The sequence below is a fragment of the Lagopus leucura genome, unplaced genomic scaffold, assembly GCF_019238085.1.
Source record: "Lagopus leucura isolate 7727_CA_CO unplaced genomic scaffold, USGS_WTPT01 Super-Scaffold_702, whole genome shotgun sequence".
NCBI classification, from domain to species: domain Eukaryota; kingdom Metazoa; phylum Chordata; class Aves; order Galliformes; family Phasianidae; genus Lagopus; species Lagopus leucura.
In genome coordinates this window covers 8,744,834-8,765,113 of record NW_024962254.1, presented here as the reverse complement: position 1 = coordinate 8,765,113, position 20,280 = coordinate 8,744,834, and the positions used below count along the sequence as shown (strand labels likewise).

The 20,280-nt window shown below is 43.2% G+C and overlaps 1 protein-coding gene across 1 annotated transcript in view; it reads left to right on the top strand.

The window, feature by feature from the left end:
• MTMR2 (myotubularin related protein 2) overlaps positions 1-19,471 on the top strand; it is a 64,465-nt gene extending 44,994 nt beyond the window's left edge. The window contains exons 6-15 of the mRNA XM_042862484.1: positions 460-561; positions 1,374-1,457; positions 7,841-7,990; positions 8,791-8,979; positions 10,161-10,346; positions 11,700-11,906; positions 13,427-13,519; positions 15,010-15,123; positions 16,413-16,589; positions 17,506-19,471. Coding sequence (XP_042718418.1) covers positions 460-561; positions 1,374-1,457; positions 7,841-7,990; positions 8,791-8,979; positions 10,161-10,346; positions 11,700-11,906; positions 13,427-13,519; positions 15,010-15,123; positions 16,413-16,589; positions 17,506-17,667 — 1,464 coding nt within the window. The 3' untranslated portion in view covers positions 17,668-19,471. The remainder of the gene's footprint in view (positions 1-459; positions 562-1,373; positions 1,458-7,840; positions 7,991-8,790; positions 8,980-10,160; positions 10,347-11,699; positions 11,907-13,426; positions 13,520-15,009; positions 15,124-16,412; positions 16,590-17,505) is intronic.
• The last annotated feature ends 809 nt before the right edge of the window (positions 19,472-20,280 follow it).

Below are 20,280 nucleotides of genomic sequence, written 5' to 3'. Positions count from 1 at the left end.
CTATCAAAGTAGCAGCTGGGCTTCAGCTTCCAACGTGCAGTAGCTCTATGGAGATGCTTTGTGAGACTGTCCCTTCCAGTAGTGTTCTAGCACAGCTCAGCTTGGGAGCGCAGCAGGAGCTGTCTCGCAAAGTCCTGTCAATCTGAGATAGTTGTCCCTAAGTCTCTCCCCTAGACTTTTAGCAGGTAGGGAGCTTCATTTGGAGGCAGGGTACTGCCCGTGCACTCCCTTTACTCCCTTGTGCTTGTGGCAGGCTTTGTGAAGGCTACAACAGGTCATCAAGCCAAATCCAGAGCTGCTGTATGACACTGATCAACATGCAATACTAAATCAGTACTGTAAAGAACATCATGATAGAACATCATGATGTGACTTTTGTTTTGAATGCTGACTTTTGGAGTTCTGTTGGATGTTAAAATGGTTTAAAACCTACAGTTTGATTTCCTTTTTTTTTATTAGGACATTAGAAACTTAAGATTTGCTCATAAGCCTGAAGGGAGAACTAGACGATCCATATTTGAGAACCTAATGAAATATGCTTTCCCAGTTTCAAATAATCTTGTAAGTATGTTTGGTTTTATTTTGTTTTCTTCCCATGTTGTTACCAAAAGGTGCAGAGTGGCAGTGAACTGTTTTGTTGAGTTTCACCTCCCAGGTGGAATATTCACATGATGTGTTTTATGTTGAACAAGATGAAATGCTGATTTTAAACCTGTCTGAAGATTAACTCAGTCAGAATTGTATAGAAAACAGGAAAAGTCTACTACCTGGGTTACTTTGTTAATGAAGAATAACTTTCTGATTATCCTCATAGTGGATGTAAAATATTCCAAACACAGTGACATCCATCAGAGGTTTACAGCTAATGGTGACTGCACTGCTTCCAAACCTGAAATGCAGTTCATCTGTTCAGTCATTTTGTGACTCTGCAGTTGTTGCTTCAAATACTGATTGAGTCATACAATCACTGGATGGTTTAGATGGGAAGGGGCCACCTCTGGATCCATCTGATTCATTCTTCCTGTTCAAGCTGGGATACCCATGTTGCCTGGGATCATGATCATGGAAGGATCCAGTTTTTAATATGTAAGAGTGTTCTTGCACAAGTAGTCTTTTCTTTCTCTCTTATAACACAGTTCTTTTGCCCATGAAGTACTGGGTGATAGACAAGAAAGACTGGGGTAGCTGGTATAAATGCTGTTGAAGAAATGACCTCCTACAGTCAGCGTGTTGATCTTTTTAACAAAACCTTAAAAGAAAAGTAATACAGTGGGGGAAAAAAAAGGACCCATCAAGGATTCTTATTTTAGATGTTAAGCATCCTGGAAATGGACACTGAATGGGCTCTTAATGGCACATTTTCTTTTTCTCAGCCGCTTTTTGCATTCGAATACAAAGAAGTTTTTCCAGAAAATGGATGGAAGGTGTATGACCCTATTTGGGAGTACAGAAGACAAGTGAGTATTGTGTCATACCCTTCCTCATCCTCTCTGTTTGTCAGAATGAGGCTCTGTGCAGCAATATAGAATTACAGGTTGTGTGAACAGAGAATTATCCTACTGACAAATGTCTCGCAGACCGGAATAGGACACTGTTCTCCATAGTGCAGTGATTGATGATGGCAGTTTTAGGGATAGTAGCATCCACTGACGAGAGATTATTCAGGCAGCAGAAAGATGACTTTAGGTTTTGGTAGGAAAAAAGACTATTGCTTTGTCATCAAATTGTGCTGGTGGTAAGAAACTGACGTTGGTATTTTGCACTTGTGGGCATCTCATTGTTGAGTTTCATGCCTCTATTCTTGCTTCTATTAGTTTTAATTATTTTCAGCTTTCTCTAAGATATCTCAAACAAGAACTGGAGGGAGGAAACAAATCTGAGTGTAGAATGCCTTCATTTTTCTGGGGAGTCAGAGTAGAAGGCAGTCTGAAGAGCAGACAGTTTTAATGTGTCCAGAATAGACTGGTCAGAGGGTTTTAATGAGCACAAAGTGACAGGCTGTCAACTAGAAATACCAGGCTAAAAAGCTGAGTGCATCTCCCTAGGGAAAAAAAAGACGGGGGATTTTTTTAATTTTGTATTTTTAACAACAAAATAGCTCTTTTCCTGCAGTGTTCAAATTGAGGAAACAACAGTTTGGTGATGATTCTGTTCTGGATACAGTAAACTTTTGCTTCATCCAGATCTGTCAGGATAAAGTCAATTTTCCTGTGTAAAATGAGGTCATTTACAAACATATAATTTAAAGCTTTATTTGGATCTTTCCCATAAAACAAAATAAGACAAGACCTATGTCCCAGTGTTGTTCATCTGATTCCTGACATCTGAAATCTAAAGAGGGAATCCATTTTACTAGCTTTAGTCTTCTAAAATCTGGGCATGCTTACTAAATTGCCTATCTGTGCCTATCATTAACAGATGGGGAGAGAGAGCTTCACTGTTGGAGGTGATTTGTTCCCTTCTAAAATAGCTACCTAAGATAGATCGCTGTCTTCTAAATTGCTATTTGAAAGTGAGATGTATCATGCCCCCACTGTCTTCACTGCAAAAGAAAAATATATGTTTTGCAGTGATACTACAATATAAAACCCCAAAAGAAACAAATTCTCATGTGATCAGATTGACTTTGACTTGTTAGACCAGATATTGGCAATCAAAATAATCTCAATTGAAAAGCACAGCATTCATTCAGCTAAGCTGCAGATAATAAAGATGAGGCACAGAGGACATTTGAACAAAATCTGGATAGAAGAAAATAATTTCAAGTTATTAATATAATTAATATAATTAATCCAGTTTCTCAATCCTGGTGAGCTTAGAGTTTTTAGAATGTAGGCTTTCTGTTCATATTACCTTTTATACTGTGACTCTCAGTACCTTAAATTTGCCATGGGCTTGGTTGAACAGTGGAAAGATACAGAGATTTACATGTAGGTGATTTGCAGCTTTTCTTGGCCTTTCTGCAGAGCAGATGAGACTCAGGGTCTTGGAGTCTTGAGGTAGCAATACAGCGTGTTGGTACGTTGTTGTGACATTGCTGCAACATGAGCTGCTTTTGTAATGACTTTTGCTCTTGCATCATTTTTGAGTGGACAAGAAAAGCTTAGCCTGACTGCTTTTCTGTCAGGAAACCAAACTGCTGTCCAGATGCTAACACCATCAATAATTTGCTTGCATTGATAACTGCGAAAATGAATCCAAATGAGTTTTGTTTGCAGCCATGGCCTATCTGAGCTTTACACATGCTGGACCACCATCGTTCCCATTCCAGATCACACAATCTATCTGTCCCAACAGCTTATCTCCAGAAGTGACCGACGCCAGCTGCTGAAGAGGCAAACCATGCTGCAGTAGGCGTTTGTGTTGTAATCTGGCCAGGAGGAGACTTTCATCCCTTTCATTATAATTGATTTAAGTCCTGCAACATGAAGTTTTATGTCCTCTCCAAAACTTTAAGATATTTCAGTCTGTTTATTTAATTTTGGCATTTATAACTATGGATGCTCAATTTATCTGTGTGAATGTCTTAGCCTTCTTTTCTTTGTCCAGCCAGGTTCTGTTAAAGCAATAACTGCTACAACGGTAAATCAGGATTATGTCCTGAAATGGCAGCAGGGATTTGTTAACAGTGAAACAGAACTGGCATCATCTAATCAGATAATGGGATTACCTGTCTCTGAGTGTATGAATTATGATCAGAAATAGAAAAGCAGGACATGTGCGCTTTCTGCAGGACCTTTTGGAATTGGTTTAAAAACTAATACAGAAGAGCTGGCCTAGGGCAAAAGCGACCCAGCGAAACAGTCAGGCATTAACTTGGGGCATGTTGGGCAAAGCCACTCATTTCCCTGTGGGAGCAGGAACGCAGAGAGAGGGGAGCAGAGCAAAAGCAGAAGCCAACCACAAGGCATCCAGAAAAAAACTTTTTGATGAGGCTCCATGGTAAGATCTATGTCTGCACTGGTAGACATGGCAAGGTCTGTGTGTGGTATCAATTTTTTTTTCAGAAAAGTGTGTTGATATGATAGAGATTGTAGCAATTAGGGGCTTACTGAATGTCTTTCCTTACTTTGCTGCTAGTGTTCTTGGGAAGGATGGAAATATGTAACTTATTAAAAATCTGTGATTGTGTAAAACTATGGGGAGTAATAAACAACCTGTGGAGAACAAAAGGAACTTAGAGAGGTTTGGGATTTAGTCAGTAAATGGAATCACATGTGGCAAATGAAATTTAAAACTGAAATTGCTCCCTGATTTTTATTACACGCGGGCTGGCAGAGTATAAAACAGAATTGCAAAGTGAATAAGGCTCAGCTGAAACCAAAAGGCCTTGAGGTGCCTTTGGAGTAACTTAAAGCTTTCATTTTCCTTAACAAGGTGGGGAGGATTTGGAAAATATTACAAGCGGTTGTGAAGCTGGAAATGTGTGATGTTTCCCTACAGAAGTCTTGCTTGTCTAATTCTATGCTCTGGTCTTAAGTACCACAGAGCCACAGTACAGGGCTGTGGTTGCTGCTTTCTGAAAAAGCATATAGCAATGAATAACTTAGAAGAGAAGCTGAAAGTACCAAGCGTTAGTTCAAGCCAGAGTAGGAAAGGTAAAGCATAAGAACGGAGACCTACAGGGGAACATTGGGTACATTTCAGAGAGGATAAAGAGAATTGAATTGTTAAATGTCCCATGTTTTAACTGCAATCCTGCTTACGTGAGGTATATCTCTGCTGCAAAAAGGATTGTCACTTCCCTTGTGCTAAGGGACGACCGTGTGGGCTGAGCACACAGCTGGAGGGACCAGCTTGGCTCTGGCAGCTGTAGCCTGTGTTGGTGCAGGTATGTGCGTGAGCTGAAATGTTCAGCTTCTTGATATCTCCTGGGCCAAATCCGTTTTGGGAGAGGAAGGGCTGTAGGTAACTTAGGACCCTTCTTGCCGTGCCTGCTGCAGCTGCATAGGCTAAGCTCAGAATCAGTCTGCTAGGTCTAGTAGAGAGAGATGTCTTGCAAGGACCTGATGTTTTTGCCAGTTAGTGAAAGATCATCATGTGTTTAAATTTAAACACGCGTGTATGCTTTGCAAGGTGCTGATTTCAGTGCTGTGCTGGCTTGTGTTAGCTGTTGTAACTTGCAGATGAAGTGAACCCAGTCTTCTCAACATGTAGGTCAAGTGATAACTGAGTATGGGTGATGAAAGTAAGGTGTGAATGACTAGCCAGAGGGAAATTGAGTTTTCTTTGTGCATGGAGATGACACAGTGACTGTGTCTGTATGGTTGGATGATGTGGCCATAAGGAGTGCTCCCGAGCACTGCCTTCATTACAAGTTCCAGGCGTGGCTTCAGTCATTCTTTTGAGTGAGTGTATTTGAGCATTTTTCACCATGCATGAAGAGGCTGTGCCAGTAGACTGAAAATATAAACTTACTGGCTAGCACTTGGATTTAACTAACTACTGGGCTGAGTATTAATTCTTACTCCAAAGAAGCCATCAGTGGAGACTTTCTTGACCAGGCAGGTGTATGTGAGAGAAGAAGGATCAGCCTATCTGCACCTTCCTTGGTTGAGTCACTGTTGCTTTCTTCCACCAGTAATGCCAACACCAACACACAGGATGACTGAGTTGTTGGCCTTCGAACAATGGCTGCCCACTTGTTTTTTCTTTTAGGATTTTACATCTTTTCATGGTGGTGTTATATCTCTTCAAACCATGAGTTACCAGTGATCCCCATCTCAACAGTCTTCTTTCCGTATCTATAATTTTATATTTCTTATCTTTCTGTAGATTTTCTCACAACACTTCCTCATAACTCTGCCAGTCTGAGTTACAGATGTGCACTACACCCTGGGAGAGGTGATTTTGAGCCACGATGGAACAGAGTCGAGAGAGGTTTGGAAGGCCAACCTGCCTTCTCCCAGGCCATTATTGGGTACAGTTCAGAGGCTGCTGCAAGCCAAAGATCACAAGTAGACTTACAACTTACCAGTAAACAGTGAAATGCATCTTATATGAGGAAATGCCAGTGTGCTTTATATTGTGTTTTTTTCTATTGATTCCAGCTGGAAAAATTGCAAATCTGAAGCAACATGAATAATTGCACCACATTGTAGCAAACGTCCTGGGAAGATGCAAGTTCAGCTCTCTTCCAGACTACTTTGCTTATTTCTGCTTGCTTCAAATCCTTAGGGGAAGTCACAGTCTGAATCCAAAGTCCTCTATGGGTGGTGCTCTGATTCAGGACATTCCCTATGATTCAAAGGAAATGAAAAGCTCAGTGACATGCACCCTCTTTTCTTTCTCTGGGGGTTGTCATGGATTTTCTTGGCCTGGGTTATTGCAGATGCAAAATTTCATTTGGCAGAAAAAGTGTCCGTAAGACCTTGAGCTTTGGAGGTGGCAGTTCTGGACTAAGCAGTGTGCACTGAAGCCAGTCTTCCTGGTGCAGTGAAGATGCTTTACATTGCTTAGTCTTTTCAGTGAGTTTCAGTAGAAGATACAGAACACATTGCAGCACAGTCACATACTCATTAGGATAGGACTGAGAACAGTTTTAGAATGGGACCAGGAGATCCCATCCTTCGTATGTACAGCAGGTGGGCCTCTGAGCATGCTGTACCCATCAGTAAGCTTGAGCTGTGTGCATACACAGTTTGTTTATAGTTTCTGCAGCTTTGGTTTCAGACAGCACCAAAGCCATCTTCCTCCGAGTTTTCTGTGTACTCATGATCCTGATGGTTTTGCTAATTCCTTGTAGTAGCATTTCCTTCCCAGGGTGTGCCCCAGGGCCAGAGGAGGTTCACAAGCTGGGTGTGACCAGTATTAGGCACAAGGTCTGTCTCCTCAGATTTCTGAGGGTGACCTGTTCTGACAGCGTGACTCACCGCTCTGCTGGGGAACTGGATGCAGTCTGTGTGGGTCAGCCGTATGACTGCAGCTCATCTGACTTGTGTTAGATTTGTCATTTATTTCCTGTGGGAGCCATGGCAGGGGAAACCAGTCACCCACCACCTTCCTTGAAGCGAAATACTGTTTTTAAGAACAAAAGCGTGTATTATTTTAAAAGCTGATCTCTCTCTAAGACTGACTGCCTAGCAGCCTGCCCATATGCACAGAGGACCTGCAGTAGATCTGTATTCTCACAGCCTTCTTCACTGATGCTCAATGTCAGCACTCACCCTGCTGCAGCATGTGGCTGTTTAAATCTTTCCTTGCAGGCATTACAGTAGCAGCCATTCCATTTTGATCTGTTGCCTCTGCACATTGGCGAAACTAAGTCTACAGATTTTCAGGACCTTCACTCTTGTGCTTCAGCTTGTGCTATTCTGGACTGTGCTGAGTTGCTTCCTCCCAGGCACGCTGCGTTCAGCGGTGTGCTTGTGTGCACTCTGTGACTTCTCCTCCATCCTGTCTGGTAGCTCTGCTTTCCATCCCCAGTTGCCACCCAGCCTATTTGAGCTAAGTGCTGCCAGAGAAGTGGGGGCTGACAGTCACTGCTGATGCCCTGCTCCTTGCTCACCTGTAACACCATCATGGAAGCAGAAGAGATGTTAAAGAAGCCCTTGGGGGACAACCTCATCTCTTGCTTCATCTGCAGCCTCTACGGTTCATTAATCCTGGACAAACCATCCTGCAGTCCTCTAATTTTCTTTTGTCTTCAGCAACCTGAGCAAAACATCTGCCCATCCAGAAAGGGGCATGAAATGCAAGTTGCCAAGATAATGCAATCCTGGGGTCCAGCTCTAAATGCCCTTTGTTAACCAAAGTTGCCTTGGATTTCTGGTCTTGGAATTTAACTGTGGTGAAGCCTCAGAGCAACTTGTTTGCTAACCTGCTGTTGTTTCCTCTTAAGGGAATTCCCAACGAAAGCTGGAGGCTGAGCAAGATTAATGAGCGCTATGAGCTGTGTGATACATACCCTGCCATTCTAGCTGTGCCCGTAAACATTCCTGATGAAGAATTAAAGAGAGTGGCATCTTTCAGATCAAGAGGACGAATACCAGTGAGTGTGACAAAAAAAGCCACTTTGGTGTGGTTTTGTTACATACCTTTGGGCCATAAATAATGCTAAGATCAGGTTAAGTGGATTCCAGGGAGCAAATAAATGGTCAATGGATAATAAAAGTGACAGCAACATGTCTGAGGAGTTAGAAAACAGCATTATCTGCTGGAACTACTCTTGTGAAAGAGATGTAGACTAAACGAAAAGGAGAAGATAAGATAGCTTAGCACAATCCAGACTGAATCTCAGTTCAGTTCCTGGGACACACAGTAGCCCTATTTGGTTGTTTACTGTTGTCTGGCCTCCTCTGACACTTGAGGACAGAGGAATACTTATCAGTACTCTTAGTGAAAATGTTTATTGTTTCAAACTAAGACAGAAGACAGCAATATGATGGCTATTGCAGCAGCAACTGAAAATGTACTTTTCCCTCTCATACTTACAGAAAATTAAACCTGTTCCAAGAGTTCTTAACTTTGACATGCTGAAACATAAGGTGAGACATAGCCCAGTGACGGCAGACTGTGAAGGTGTTTTTGTGACTCACACAACTGTGAGAAAACAGTCAGACTTAATCCTGTTCAATCACCTCCTGTTTGTTTCGACTTAGGCAGTGTAACCAGAATGAATAAGTGCAGAATGAATAAATGCAGTACATTTGGTTCATTTGATCATGACTTAATAAAATCCAGCCTTTTGGAAGCAGGTAGTGTAGGGAAAGCTCCCAGAACAAGCCATTGTAGGTAGAACACTCATTTAATGAATCCTTATTGTCCCTCATTTCTTTTTCGTTTCTGAAGGTACTGTCATGGATTCACCCAGAAAGTCAAGCAACAATTACTCGCTGTAGCCAGCCAATGGTGGGAGTAAGTGGCAAACGAAGCAAGGAAGATGAAAAGTACCTACAAGCCATCATGGATTCTAATGCTCAATCCCATAAAATCTTCATATTCGATGCAAGGCCTAGTGTGAATGCTGTAGCCAATAAGGTCAGCTTTTTTGTTTCCTTTTACAAGAGTTGTGAATCCAGTCATTTAGAACACACATCCCACCAACATTTCAAATTATTCCTGAGAATCACGAAGGGGTTTCCACTGAAAATACATACAGAGTGATCTGATTAATTAGTCAGACTTCTGCACCTGCGCTAGTATCAGTAGATATCATAGAATCATGGAATGGCCTGGGTTGAAAAGGACCACAATGATCATGTAGTTTCAACCCCCTGCTATGTGCAGGGTCACCAACAACCAGACCAGGCTGCCCAGAGCCACAGCCAGCCTGGCCTGGGGGGATGGAGCATCCGCAACCTCCTTGGGCAGCCTGTTCCAGTGCTTCACCATCCTCTGTATGAAAAACTCCCTCCTAATATCTAGGCTAAACCTCCACTGTCTCAGTTTAAAACCATTCCCCCTTAATGCATAACTTGAAATGAGATTAAAAGGGAGAAATCAAGGCCGAAAGATGAACAGGATACTGATACAGACTCCAGCATGCTGGATTTGATGCATCACCGTTTTTCAAATCACATGACTGGAAATCTGCTTCCTCTGAGAGTTTCAGAACTCCTGTTAAACTTGATGGGAGCAGGGAATGCTCATCTCTTCTGAAGATAAGGCATTGTGATCTTTAATTTCAGAACATTACCTCGTGTTCTCTAATGTCCAGAAGTATCACTGTTGTGATATTTCTGCTGTTGTGTCTCATGCCATCACTCTGAGCCATGTTGTAATGGTAGAACTACTTTGCTGCAGTAAAACTGATTTTTTTTTTAATCTGTCTTTTCAACTACTTAAGAAAGGCAATTACTGTGTGGGATATACTCCTCTATAATAGTATGGTAAATTTGTAAATGACAGAATAGCGAATCTAATGAGCTAGCAGCTTGAATGGGGATAAATGATAATTACTGAGAAAAAGAAAGCTTGCAATGTGATATTATTCAGTGATAATTACAGCATTCATTACTGTTGCAGGAAAGAGACACAAAATGTGTCCATGTATATATTTGTACTCAATTGTAAGATAAATCCAGTGCTTTAGATAGCATAGACACTGTGCTATTTTGTCAGCTCATATTTGCTCATACAAACTATTGTAATAAAATATCAAATATGCTTTCACTTAGTGATTTTAATGCTTTTTTTTTTTTCTTTTTTTTATTCTTCAGGCTAAAGGAGGAGGCTATGAGAGTGAGGATGCCTATCAGAATGCAGAATTAGTGTTCCTGGACATTCACAACATTCATGTCATGAGAGAGTCCCTGAGAAAACTGAAAGAAATTGTGTATCCCAATATTGAAGAGACTCACTGGCTGTCTAATTTAGAATCAACTCATTGGCTAGAGCATATCAAGGTATGCTTGTCTGCATCCACTGGATGTAACGGAGTTTGTACCATTCTGTCACGGATTTGACCAGATCAATCTATGTCTGTGACAGGGGCGACAGGCCTCTGCCCTCCCCCCCCCCACCCCAGTCCCACAAAATGGGAAGGAAGGAAGGGAGGAAAAGAACAGCGGCAACAATCTATGGAGGAAAACTTATTTTACTATAATATTGGAATACAAGATAACACAATAGATACAATTTAATTGCAATTGAGATGAATAAATCAGACAAGATGAGAGAGAGAGAGTTCCCGGGACCGATTCAAACCTGAAAAGCTTGGAACGGCTAGGAAAGCACCCTCCAGCACCCACTGCCAGGCAGCAAGAGAGCGCCCCCCCCCACCCGGAAGGGCCAGATCCCGTGACTTCTGTAATGTACAGGGATAGGTACCTGGGATTGGGCAGTGACACTTTAATGCCCCGTACACTACATGATGTTTTGATGTGGAATACTGAAACCCAAAAACAAAAAAACAAAAACAAAAAACATAGAACCATGACACATTCTGTCTATTGGGAAATGCCACTAGAGCTAACTCCAGTGACAGATCCTCAAATAATAAGAAATTTAATTATTTAAGATGAAAATTTAATAATTTCCAATTTAAAAGCAACAAAAATACAGTGTCTGGGGATGGGGAATTTAGAAGAGATGGCAAAGAGTACCAGAGAGGGGGTGACAAAACATTGAAAGATGGTGTTTTGGAAGCATACTGTATTTCTGGGTAACATGTAACCATGAAAGCACTCCTGAGAACATAGGAGTCTGTTTCCAACCTCTCAGCTCTGGGATCCTTGCCATCCAGGTGTTGCTGCCTGGCCCAGACCAGCAGGTGTTGGGTGTTGATGCCTTCTCAGCCTTTCAGGAATTGGAGCAGAATCAAAATGAATGGGACAAAACGCTTCAGCTTGTACAAATGTTCATCTTCAAACTAAGCTTTCTGTCCTAAGAGATGTACAGCTTACACTGTCTGTCAGTTAATACAGAAAGAACTTGTCCTGCTTCTCAAGCAATTGGAAGGCAGCAGCCATTTTGAGATACAAAATGCTCCTGAGCTGAAATCCTGGCCTCTCCAAGGATGGCTGAGCTTAATGCAGGGTTTTTTTTACAGGGGTGCCTACATTATGGCTTAGATGTGAACACATTTTTGTAACGATGACACCAATTTGCTGCCCTAGTTATAAAGAGGTTGGAACTGATTTACCATTCTCCTTGAGGCACATAGAGCCCTTGGTTTGTCCTATGCTGTCAGTAGCTGTTTGTCATGCATAATTTCTGTTCCAAAGACATTTTTGTAACTTCTTTTTTTCTTGTCCCAGCTCATTCTTGCTGGAGCCCTGCGAATCGCCGACAAGGTGGAGTCAGGGAAGACATCTGTGGTTGTGCACTGCAGTGACGGCTGGGACCGGACAGCCCAGCTCACCTCTCTCTCTCTGCTGATGTTAGATGGCTACTACCGAACCATCAGGGGCTTTGAAGTGCTAGTGGAGAAGGAGTGGCTGAGCTTTGGACACAGATTTCAGCTGGTGAGTTATGAGCCCTTGGAAAGCTCGTAACACAGAAAGCTTTTGTATACCTTGAAGGGATTTTCAAAGGAGTTTAGCCTTTTCTGTGAGAAGTCTCCCAGCTGAACTTGCAGAAGAAGGGTGAATGCTACTGCTCCTCTTTTCTGTCTATAATGGCTATCATGTCTTAACCTCCTTGGAGACAGCCTTGCTTAGATAGGAGGAACAGGAAGTATTTACCTTCTCAGCTCCTGTGCTCAGTCTTAAACTAGCAGTGTGCGCTGGGTTCAGTATAAGCTGGGAATTGGCAAACAGTGGGGTGTTTTGTTTGTGTTTTCAGTTCAGTCCAGTTTTTAAGGCTGCCTGGATGTTGTCAACAAATACCTTAGTACTGAAGAGGTTGGGGAATTTTGCAGTGGCCTTGAGCTCACATTTTGTTTGGGCACATTTTGCTTTTGGGGAAGCTTTTAATGTTTAGGCAAAAGACCAGCAGTTTGAGATCGTGGATGTGTGCAGAGGGGCAGCTTTGTGAACCTGTGACTTGGCTGTTTGTCATGATTTATACTAGGGGAATGCTTCAGTAGTGTCCGTTTGGTCTTTGTTCCTATGGTGTTTTGATTGTAGCTGTTCTCCTGCGGTTGTTTAGTTTGGCAAAGGCTAGAACAAGGTTTGTTTACAGCAGATGCGGTGGTGGTAATTTGTGTAGTCAAATGCTGTTCCCCCCCTCTGAAGAAAGTGGTATAACTGAGGCACTGTGTAATTAAGGTTCTGCTTCAGCAAAACCATTACCTGGTGTATGCACTATGAGGATTCTTACTTCCCTGTCTGTACAAAGGAGATAATGATGCTGATTTCCTCTGCTGAGAGGACAACAGTGTTACAAGAAGAGGTAACTACTTTACCTCCATGCTCGTTTGGTCTTTGTACAGAGCTCAGAGCTCATGGGTAATGTATAGCACTAATGTACTGTCTAATAGTAAGGAATCATGCCTCGCATTCCTGTCCAGGGCCACACAGCGTGGTCGGGGTTGGAGGCCTACTTCTGGGATACTTTCTTAATTGCATCTCTTGAGGTGGCAGGAGATGGGCTGAGTTAGTGTTTGTACAGCACTTGGAAGCTGCGAGGTGCTGTGTGACGGTTATCACCACATGCTGTGTTTGTAGGTAGTGTTCAGATCCAGCAAACTCTACTACTGAAGTAGCCAGGACGACAGCTGCAACTGAAGCAAAAAGCATTCTAATTTTTTTTTCCTCTGAACTTTGGCTATTAGCTGAAATCGGTGCCAGCGTAGCATCTGGAGCCCTACTCAAACAACTCGTTTTAATTTAACATGAAAATATCATCATAAAAAAATTTCACTTCAAAGACTAAGGGAGTAGCTATCCTTTACTGCTTCACCCACTAATACGGAAGGAGCAAAATCAACTCATTTGAACCTGTTTGGATCTGTTGGTGCAGTCTTGTGTGACTGAGATGAGCCCCGAGCAGCTTCCCCATGAAACTCTGTGCATCTCATGTTCTTTGTTGTGCTCTGTTCCAGAGAGTTGGCCATGGAGATAAGAATCACGCAGATGCAGATCGCTCTCCTGTCTTCCTCCAGTTCATCGATTGTGTCTGGCAAATGACAAGACAGGTAAATTGCTGAGCAGCACATCTGCAAGGCCACTGTACCACAGTGTGGCACAGGGTCTGGCCCTAGGACCTGCACAGGCTCTCCTTCCTGGGCTTCTGCTTTTGTTTTGTTGGACTCTGACAAGTGTCTTGACTGTCTCACTTTAGCAGGGAGCCTGAATGCACAGCTGTGCAGGAAGGCCATGATGTACTCTTGTGTCAGATTAGCTAGCCAGTGGGCACTGCTTACATGAATGCTGCTATGGTAAATGTGAGCTTGTGAGAAGCATGTCACCCTGAAACAGAAAGGCAGTGTCTTCATATTTAGTGGGGTAGAGACAGACACCTCAACCACCCTTAATTAGCCCACAGTATCTTCAGAAACATGAGTAACCTGAGCTACTAATTTCAGTTTCTGACATCGTGGATGCAGACGTTTGCTCACACTGATCCCATAAACAAACCTGCAGGGAATTTGCTCTAAAGTGACTTTTTCTGAAAACTGATACATTGCTCCTCATTGATACTTGAGTTATGGAGCCAGGAACTGCTCCTCAGTTTAGAAGAGATCCCCAATGGCTAGTGGGGGTTTTCCCCACAGCTGTGTGGAACCTGGGATTTCTTAATGTCTGCTGTGATCTCTGTACTGTGTATTTTAAAGCCAGTGTTAGCAGTGGTCAGGCAGTTCACTGAAAAAGATAGGCTCAACATGAACCATGATGGATGAAATGGGGAAAAAGATACCACAATATATGAAGCTGTACTGTATCCAAGCAGAGAAAGGGGGAGAATTTACCACCCTCTAAAATCACTTCTATTCTGCTGTCCTTGGCATCCTGATGGTGAGGTGAGAACTGCAGCCAGTGCAGTCAGAGAAAAGTGTTTTCCAAGGGAGGAAGGCCTCCTGCTGTCCTCTCCATCTCTGCATTATGCTGCATGTATTCCTTTTGCCCCTTTGTGGAGCTCCAGTACTTCTCCCCATCATGGATCTCTCTGTATTTGTACATCAGCAGCAACCACAGCCCCTGTACACCTCCATTCATCCCACTGATCTGTGTCACATGGTGCCTCTCTGCTGTGCCCTCTGCAAAGCACTCTGTTGGGCACACACGTTATTCCCATTTGGCCCCAGGGGATTTCCATTCCTTGATGCTTTATTTCACATATGCTCCAGCCTTTTGTTTGCAGTGTGGTGGAATGGTCTGTCATTGGGGGCAGGCACAGCAGAGCAAGCTTCAACTTGAAGCAGAACTGAATGTGTGTAAACACAGCGGTCAGACCTTTCATGCCTCTGGCTTTTGCTCAGAATACCTCTCTGCACATGTAAAGCAGCTTTCCAAGAGAGAAACCCTTGCTCCTGGGAGGAGCAGTTATGACCCCAAATATCCAGCCAGCCGCAGAACAGAAGCAAATGCTGTCTTAGAAATGAGAGGCAAGCAAGCTCCTTATGGCTGTGGGAGAAAGTTTGTGACTGTTGTAAAATCCCAACCCATTTTCTGGTTCTGTCTGAAGTTTCCTACAGCATTTGAGTTCAACGAGTACTTCCTGATAACCATCCTGGACCACCTGTACAGCTGTTTATTTGGGACGTTCCTGTGCAGCAGTGAGCAGCAGAGAATAAAGGAGGTAAGAGCTTCTCTCTGAGATGAAGACGTGATACTGTGATTGCTTTAGCTGGCCAGATGGTGCTAAAGAAATTGCAGCTGGTTGTAGGTACTGCCAAGCCTCCATCTTAACAGCTGGGACATTCGGGGTCTTTTCCACTTTGTGTCAGCTGCTCTCTGTGGGGATGTTACATTTCAGAGCACTACCCTTTTGCTCACACTCCCTCTTTTTAGTGAGTTCTTCAGCTACTTTCTGGTGGCTCAGCAGCTCCTGCTGTCTCCAGAGTACTTGGAAATGCAATTTTTCTTTGACCTTTGGTTTAACATAAACTTATCTCTGGAAGCTGGTACCTTTTTCCCCTCCCTTTTCCTTTAGGTTTAAAGTAATGAGCACATTGTCATTCTACACACATGGGTTACAAACAGTAACAGGTCTCAGTGTACATTGTTGCAGTGCTTGCATTTTTCTGGCAGAGGACAGAGCTTCTAGTTAGAGAAAGAACGTGGCTCTGGGCCCTCCCATCAGCCAGCTCTGCCCTGCACTCTGATATAGGTTTGTTTGAGATTGGTTCCAGTTGGGTTGTGTGCAGCTGTGCACCTTCAGATCCATTCAGCACTACCCTGCTCACCACCAACCTGAAGTCAGGCAGAGTGACACTCATTCTCTCTCCTCTCCATCGATGAAGGATGTTATCGCTGAAACATTGCAGCCTAACATCCCAGAGGACAGTGTTGTGTTTGACAGCACACTGGTTAAAAAATAAAATATGAAACAATTGCTGTAATGCAGAGTGATAGCATTATACTGAAATCAGTCCCTGTTTTTTGAGTCCACAGTGCTTGAATTTCCAGAAAAGAAAACCTCATGCACTTTCCATTTCGCTGGGACTATTCATGGGCCTAATTAGTTCACTACATCAGGACTTCAGTCACATGGATTTTTCTTTTTTCTTCCTCCCCCCCCCAACCCATTACTTGCTCCAGCAAGTCCTCCGGGACCTCTTTAAAGAGGTGAAGTGTAACCAAAGCACCGAGAGTTCACATGCCAATTCTGAGCTGTGTCCCCTTGTGCCGATGGCGACTTTGGGGCCATGCTGAGAAGCACAGGGAGTTTCCATGCCAGGGTGTGTGCGTGCCTGCCTGCCTGCATCCATGTGCTTCGATTCCAATAACCACATCAAAAGAAGAATTCTTTTTAAAGCTACAAGAAGGCAACCAGATCTGTATTAATGACAGGCATATGTAATGCTGTTTAAGTACTCATAAATGCTAGTATGGGAATTAAAGCCTCCTCCAACCCTTCCCTTACAGAGCCTTCCAAAAAAGACCGTGTCACTTTGGTCTTACATTAACAGCCAGCTGGAGGACTTCACTAACCCCTTGTATGTGAGCTACTCCAACCACGTCCTGTACCCTGTGGCCAGCATGCGGCACCTGGAGCTGTGGGTCGGCTACTACATCCGCTGGAACCCCAGGATGAAGCCGCAGGTACAGCCTTGTTGCAATCCCTTCCACAGATCCTGCCGTCCTTTCCCTCTGTGCTTGTACTAATACTGTCATTGTGAAGCTCAGGGCCTTTAAAGCACAAGAAATAATGCTCAGATTTAAGCTGCCACTGCTTAAATCTAAAAACAAAAGCCAGAGTTAATACACGAGCAAATGAAAAGAGCAGCAAGTACAGATGGTGGTTAGCTGCAGATCGCCACCTTGTGAAACTTGCAGGAGCTGAAACTGCTCCACAGCTTGTAAAATTTCATGAGGAGCAGGAAAACCATCATCTGAAGAGTTTCTTCTTCAGAAAAGAACCTGAGAACCTAAAACGTCTTTGGCTGTAGGCTCTAGATCTGAGCTCAGGGGCTGCAAGTAGATTTCTGCCATTAAGAACCTGCTGCTTACTTCGGTTGCCTAGGGCCCAGGGGTGCGACCCTTGTTTATGGCCTTGAAATTTTACAGCAGGAGAACTGGCTTGCCCAAGGCAGACGCCTGAGATAAGCAGCCTGAATGTGGCCCTAAATGCTTCAATCACTTTTATGTAGGAAGGGATAGAAATTCTCAGACAGTCTAACTGTAGTTAGCAGTGTTTTGCAGATCTGGAGCATTAGACACAGGAACCCAATAAGTGCTTCTCAGTACTGTTGAACTGACTGTGTGAAAATATTTAGAAAAACATGTACTTTTCCTCAGAGTTCTGAAACTATGGCCAGACTGAGGTGCCAAGGCTGGCATCTCCCAGAAACAGCAGAGATTAGAGCTCTGTCACCTGTCAAGATATACGTTAGGTTTTGTTTCGCCACTGTTACGCTACATGTGTTGGGTAAAGCAGAAGTGCAAGATCGGTGGCACCATGATGAGGTTCAGGCTTGCACACTTGCCTTGCAGCCCTCAGCTCCAGCTTTTCTTGCAGGAGCCTGTCCACAACCGCTACAAGGAGCTTCTTGCCAAGCGGGCTGAGCTGCAGAAGAAAGTGGAGGAGCTGCAGAGAGAAATCACCAACCGCTCCACCTCGTCCTCAGAGAGAGCTGGCTCTCCTGCACAGTGTGTCACTCCTGTACAGACAGTGGTATGAGCTGGACTTGTTAGCAGAGTACCTTCCCAGGACCATCAGGACTGCTTTCCTGAACTCTCTGGATTTCCTTTGTAGTGTCTGGGGGATGCCAACCTATTTATTTATTTCTCTCCAGGGTAATTTATTAGTACTGTATCACTAACAGAAGCTTAAGCAAAAGCAAACATAGCCCCCTATGCAATTAACCTTCTCAGTGGCTAGATTATAACACAAGCCAATTGCACTTGCCACTTAAGAGAAACATAGAGCTCTTTCCTTGTTCACTTACGTGTTGGAAATCACCTTGGTTTACAAAAGGGACTGTGTGCTAGAGCTAAGTGCTATATAGGAAAAATGTTGCCTTGGGAGTTTGAAAAGGCCCCCCTTTGCTAAAAGAACTATAGAATCTCACCGTGTGAAGTCGTGCAACTGCAGTATTAACAGATGCTTAGCAGTGTGAGAATGCCAGCAAACCAAGGGAGGTAGCGCTAGAATCCAAAACGTATCACTGTTCTCACTTTCACTGGATTTTGGGAAGCCATGTAAAATGATGCCTTACATAAGAAGGGCATCTTCTACCACTACACCACATGGTGGTAGAGGAGCAACTTACATGACTTAACTTTATAGGACAATGTTTACTTCCATCTCTGCAACTCTAGATTTTCGCTTATGGTTTACAGTGAGTGTGCCAGGATGTAAATTAAGCACCTTTATTTCAGAGGGAGGGAGCAGAGCATGGCTCCCCCGGGGCTTCCTGCAGCTCTTCTGTTCTCCAGTGCCTCATCCACAGCAGGAGGAAGGTAGTGGAATGCCAAGGGGTGCATGTGAGCTGCTGGGATCAGTCATTCCATTTTGCTTGGGTAAGCATTACTTGTGAGTTTAATGCTTCTGTGCAGGACCATAGCAGCGTTTTTAAGGTATTTCAGCTTTCTGCTAACTAATGGAAGCAGCTGTAACAACCAAAGAAGCCTTTCAGCCTGCACCGCAACTGGTACTTAATATTCCAGTAGACTACAAAGCATAGTGGTTTCTGTACCCAGGCTTTTAAGTCCTTTTTTTCATCATAGCATACTTCGAGACTAAACATAAATTCAATTTTAATACAAACTTTTATTGTAGGTTTTATTGTAGAAGTAGATAAACATTCAGTGAAACCATAACTGCTGCACTGCTTGTCAGACACGTAAGAGGCTGTAGGTGGCAGGGCTTCCAGTGAAGTTGTGTATCTGCAAGGAGCTTTGCTCCAGGCTGCTTCTTATCTCTGCACTGAGATCATGGCTTGGTCTGAGTTCCAGCATTGTTTTTGTACAATAGGAGCCATACTGTGGGCAGCTGCTTAATATACATATCATGCTTTTTCTCTCAGCCTTTCTCCCAAGACAGATAAATATTTCTTTGAGAGGATATAAGAGTGGACTAATTTACCCATAATTCTTTCAGAATCCTCCCATTCTTTCACAGGGAGGAATTATTTCCAGCTGCAGTGTATTTGTATGATTAACAGGCTGTAGTTCATATCTCATTAGGGCAAAGAATCCACTCAAAATAGCTTCTGAAAGACTTAAATTTGCTTTAAGGGTGAAGGGCAGAGTTACTGTTAAGTACAATCATTGTATAAGATGGGTCATAGTATTATTCTATCTTAGCAAACTGACCACGTGTGTATATTTTGTTTTTTTTGAATTAAGACTGGTTGGTTTAACACTAATAAAAAATGATAAACGGATGAAGTTTTTCCTGTGCTCATGTTTTCTACTATGTGGTTATCAAAGCCAAAGCAGTTGTACACACACAATAAAACAGCACTGAATTTTGGATTTGACATGCTAGTCTTATTCATCTCTACTTGTGCAGATTGACCTGCAAGATGCTGTTGTTTGAACTCTGAAATGCAGAATGATAGGAAAGTAGATTACCTTTGGACAACTCTATCTGTACAGGATGACAAATAGTATTTAGCTGCACAGTATTAAAAAATACCTTTACAGTGAAAAAATAACCAATTTCTGTAGTTTACAGTGCTTTAGTACAGTCGCTTCTGTGGGAAAGGAACATTCATATTTGTCTATGTAACACAAGCTAAATCCAACTTCGCTGAGATGATTTAGAATCAGCAATTCAAGGCATGCTCTGTGACACTCGCTTGTAGTAGAAATAATTCCACCTTGGGTATCTCACTTGGAAGTCAATCAATCTAAGCCCTCTTCTGCATTTTCCAATTCATCTAAGACAGCCTGACACAATTCTGACATTAACCTTCCTTTGAGCAAGCTAATCTCCATCCATTGTTTCCATGGAAAATCTGTGATGATAGTTTCAGCCCCTGGTTGTCAGGACCCTCAAGGATGAGTTGATGCCCAAGTGATGCTCCAGCTACACAAAGCACATGTCCCCAGTTTAGTGGAGCCAGGTCACTCCAGATGTGGTAGGCAGCTTCCAACTTCTCATAGCTAAAACCTCCTGTGTCTCAAGTCATAGAATGGCCTAGGTTGAAAAGGACCACAAAAATCATCTAATTTTAAACCCCCCCCTGCTACATGCCACATCCAGCCTGGCCTTGAATGCCTCCCTCTCCCTGCTGGCCACCCCTTTTTTGATGCAGCCCAGAACACAGTTGGCCTCCTGGGCTGC